The 4,867-nt window shown below is 43.8% G+C and overlaps 1 protein-coding gene across 1 annotated transcript in view; it reads left to right on the plus strand.

Moving 5' to 3' along the window:
• The first annotated feature begins 250 nt into the window (after positions 1-250).
• The window catches only part of glrbb (glycine receptor, beta b), a 26,814-nt gene continuing 22,197 nt past the window's right edge, over positions 251-4,867 (plus strand). The window contains exons 1-2 of the mRNA XM_020607485.1: positions 251-623; positions 3,203-3,341. Of these exons, the coding sequence (XP_020463141.1) occupies positions 3,220-3,341 (122 nt within the window). The 5' untranslated portion in view covers positions 251-623; positions 3,203-3,219. The remainder of the gene's footprint in view (positions 624-3,202; positions 3,342-4,867) is intronic.

Below are 4,867 nucleotides of genomic sequence, written 5' to 3' on the forward strand. Positions count from 1 at the left end.
AATGTCCACATAGTTTACACTGTATATAAAGCCAGGACTGACATATGAACACCACAGAATTCCTTACAGTAAACAGACTAGAATCCCTAAGCCTGTAGCGCCTGAGCTTAAACTGCATCTCTAATTTGCTGCATAAATCTCTGCTTCATGTCTATCCAGCAGTCACTGTGCACGACACTGCCCATCACGAGCGTTTCATTTTCCTGGCGTCACGCCACGTTTCAGCGTTTAGCGGCTGTGGAGGAGGGGAGCGGCTGTCCGTGGTGCTGATGGGAGGACTGACGCTCTCGTGCAGCCGCTACTGCGCATGTTGCATGACAGGTACACGCAAGCCTCCATCTTGGGTATCCCGAGCTGAGGCGAAAGGGCAGCAGCCATATACACACTTATTCCAAAATAACAACAAACTGCGCGCGGAATTATTATTAAAAAAATTGGCAATTTGCCGAGATGTAACTTTTTTTTTCTAAAACCCAATGAATACATCGCTGCAGTGAGGAGAGCGGAGAACAGAATGGGAAAGAAGGAGAGCCACTGGTCTGGGAGGCTCCTTTAACCACTATCTGCTGTCAGCTTTACTGGGTCTAGTTGTCTAAGGAACTGACAGGTGACGAAGCCAAACGGTAAGTGGGACTGTGTGGCATGCATCCTATTGTGTATGTTCATGACGTGCGCCCATGTGAAGAGAAATCGCATGCTCGCGTTCACATGTAATCTTCTTCCTGCAACCCCCTTCATGGTGGTCGCTGTTTGCTGTTCTCACTCCAGTCCCCCATCTCTCGTAATGCTCAGGCTGATGCTCGTGTCAGCCCCTGTTACTTACTTTTTTCTTTCTTGTTTCTTTACAATCAGATAACGCGACGTGCAGCCACAGGTTGCGAATGCCCCTGCGTATATTAGTTGTTTGGACTGGCTGCAGATCAGTATTTAGATGAGCACAAAACAGGCCTTGTGGTTTAAATTAGACAAAAAGACACTATATAGTCAGTTTAAGTTGTATATTGCATTTTGTTGAATCACATTTAAAATCAAATAGTGAATATCAAATATCATTTGCATCAGACACACCACACATACTGTGTTATTCTTAAACCATTCATGTTAATAGTAACAGTCATTCATTTGCCTAAATGTTCTCACCTTCCTTCAGGAATTATTTTTCTTACAATGGCTTATTTATGGTCCAGAATTTAAAAAAAAGCAATGCTCCAGGAGGCTACGTGAGCAGAGCGGACTTGTTTATTGACCTTGGACCCACAAGACAGACCATGTAAGGCTGCCTGAGTCACTGTCGGACGCTGTGTGAAAATGCCTCTGCAATTTTAACATTGCTGTTAGTCAAGGGCAATGTTCCTCAGTGATGGCACAGAGTTGACTCAGGCAGCACTAAGGTCAATTTGTGGACTTGGTTTCAGCTGAACACACATTTCTCTGTCCAGTAATAAAGGGTGTGCATGATATTCTGGTTAAAAGTCACATGACGATGTGAGTGAAATCAGTAAAATTAAAATCAAAGTCACACAATTCTGCTCCAACAGATCACACTTTATTCCTCCCGAAAATAGAATGATTGGGGGGGGGGATGGGGGATAATATTTCCCCTGTATGAAGCTATTTATTTCTATGACTGCAGTGTCATTCTGTAGGGGTTTGCATCTTGAGATGAATGTAAAGGTCATTAAATGATTTGTCATGAGCTAATTCATAAAATAAGACTTTAAAATATTTTGTTCTATCAAAGTTAAAGCATGTGGTCAATCTGCTCACACTTAATAAACCCATCTAACCTGTTGTCAGGCCAATAAGGGTCACAAATCAAAAAAGGTGTGGGACCAGTGACATAATGTGCTGTACGTTCATGTTTTTGGCCATATTCTAAACAAGATTTTCAAAAGTGCTTTGTAATAAAACTAAATGTATTACTACACTGGCATGTATACTAATTATGAGGCCTCCTTTGTTTCTTCTTCTTCTGATTTGTCAGGAAAACTGGACAGGAGGGTTAGAGATGGAAGTTGTCACATACAGAATTGTCAGAGGGAAGATTAGACAGGATTTGTAGGTCACATAAGAAATGACTTCTAGAAAATGGTTGGTTGTCAAGTCAAAGATTCACAATCACCCCAGCTGTTGCCATCTTGATATGTGTGGGTCAGTGCTGATGTATGTTGGCCATTTTCTACTCTTGAATGAGAACACCAACCAACCTTCCATTTTATAGGAAGTTTTCCAAAACGATAAAGAGATGTTGGCTTTGTTCGAGTGCAGCAAGGTGTTTGCATTGAGACAAAAGGCGCTGAACTGAGCAGTGGAAATCTGCTGGAGAACATGATGATCAATGTGCAGGCAGGCAGCAGACAGGGAGTTATGAGCCAAGACTGAGAAAGAGAAAGAGAGTATGTCACTGTCTAGACAATAAACTGCTTCAGTTAATATATAGTCTGGCGGGGGGGGGTTAGAGAATGTTGGCCTGGCCTTGTTGTTGGTCTCAGTGTCCCCTGTGCAATGAGTGGGCACCACTTTCCTAGATGGGGAATGAATCATACAGGTACCATGGCTGCTAGCTGATTAATGGCACCTATCAAGACAAGCAGAAAGGCACTACCTGTGTGTATTTGTATATGTACAGTTGTAAAACTATTAGACCTGATTTTCTGACAAAGAATTGGTAAATAAACAGGAGCACATTATCTCCTACCCAGAGGAAACCAAATGATATCATTTATTAAGATCATAAAGAAAATGTACTGCTAAATGCAGAAAACAGCTTTATAAAACCTTTCCTCTGTGAGTTCTATCAGGTGATAGTTATATCGGTCATCTTTTAGAGGTCACATGCAACCGTCGTTTTTCCGGGGAACTACTCCACTAATTCGATTTATGCTTGAACTTGGTCTGATTAAACCTAGTCAGAATGATTATTTAACATTTCAGACATTTACAGTATATGACATGGGGTTGAAGTGGGAATGCATTATGTCAGGAAAAGGACAACGTCACAGTGTTCAAGAAATAAAGTAACCTGAGGCTACACTCACACCAAGGGCAAAGCTTAAGTAGCCGTCGTCTTCTGTCACATGTTCAAATACATGCTGAAATTTGTTGAATGTGATGAGACCAGCAGCAAGTTGTCTTCAGGCCTGAATACTTTATATATTCTGCCTTTTCTCTTTATTTAACCAGGTTGTTTTCTCTTCAACAGGCAAACTGCACATCAGAATGAGTATGAAGAAGATCGCTGTCTTTCTCCTGATCCTCTCTCTGTGTCTAGAGGGAGGATCTGCCAAAGAAAAAGGAGCAAAGAAAGGGAAAAAGAAAGGGAAGCAGGTTTACTGTCCATCGTAAGTATGGAATAAACGTGGCCCCTTGTCTGTATGTGCTGGACAACTGTACCCTCTACTTCTTTAAATGGTTAAAAATGCTCAAGAAATAAACTTCTTGAAATGATGGAGAAACTTTTTGATGTAGTCTCAGTATTGGCACATTTAAGCTCTATGACATATTTCATCCTTAGTGCTGTGGATACTTTTCAAGGGAACCACTTGGTTCCATTTTAGCTGTTGTCAGAGAGGCCTGTTAGAAAGAGAAAACGAGAGGTTTAGAGGATGGGAATTATGTGTTTCACTTTGATCAGAGGAACCGCAAGCATATACACACTGCACAGCAATCCTCTGGAGCACTTTAGCTCATTCTTAGTGCACGATAAGGTTTACATAATGATATGTAAAGTGTTTTGTGAAGAGGAAATTCTTTGGCGGGAGAATTCATTGCTACGCACAAGTTTTCTGTTTCTTCTTGCTGCTAGATCCTGTTCTCCCCTTTCCCTCTCTCTTTCCTACAGTTTTTTTCCATCAGTTAACCTCAGAATACAAATGATGTTTGGCTGAGTGTCTTTGAAAGACACCACTTTATGTTATGGTAATAATTTTCAGTGCACAGTGTTTTTTTTTTTTTACTGTTGTTATTAGTGGAGCAATTCAAAGGAAAACACTGGTTTCAATTAACAAGATACACACAAAAAAAACACATCCATCCATTTTCCTCCGCTTATCTGGAACCGGGTCGCGGGGGCAGCAGTCTAAGCAAAGATGCCCAGACTTCCCCCTCTCCAGACACTTCCTCCAGCTCCTCCGGGGTAATGCCGAGGCATTCCGAGGCCAGCCGAGAGACGCAGTCGCTCGAAGGCGCCCAGGAGGCATCCGAAACAGATGCCCGAGCCACCTCAGCTGGCTCCTCTCGATGTGGAGGAGCAGCGGTTCTACTCTGAGCTCCTCCCGGGTGACTGAGCTCCTCACCCTATCTCTAAGAGTGCGCCCAGCCGCCCTGTGGAGGAAGCTCATTTCGGCCGCCTGTATCCGGGATCTTGTCCTTTCGGTCATGAGCCCAAAGAGTCGGAACGTAGATTGACCAGTAAATCGAGAGCTTCGCCTTACAGCTCAGCTCCTTCTTCACCACGACGGACCGGTGCATCAACCGCATTACTGTAGACGCTACACCGATCCACCTGTCAATCTCCCATTTCATCCTTCCCTTACTCGTGAACAAGACCCCAAGATACTTGAACTCCTCCACTTGAGGCAGGAACTCTCCACCAACCTGAAGGGAACAAGCCACCCTTTTCCGACTGAGAACCATGGCCTTGGATTTGGAGGTGCTGATTCTCATCCCAGCCGCTTCACACTCGGCTGCAAACCGCCCCAGTGCATGCTGGAGGTCCTGGTTTGATGGGGCCAACAGGACAACATCATCTGCAAAAAGCAGAGACGAGATCCTGTGGTCCCCAAACCGGACTCCCTCCGGCCCCTGGCTGCACCTAGAAATTCTGTCCATAAAGATAATGAACAGAACCGGTGACAAAGGGCAGCCC

This window comes from Monopterus albus, unplaced genomic scaffold (genome assembly GCF_001952655.1).
Source record: "Monopterus albus unplaced genomic scaffold, M_albus_1.0 scaffold86.1, whole genome shotgun sequence".
NCBI lineage: Eukaryota > Metazoa > Chordata > Actinopteri > Synbranchiformes > Synbranchidae > Monopterus > Monopterus albus.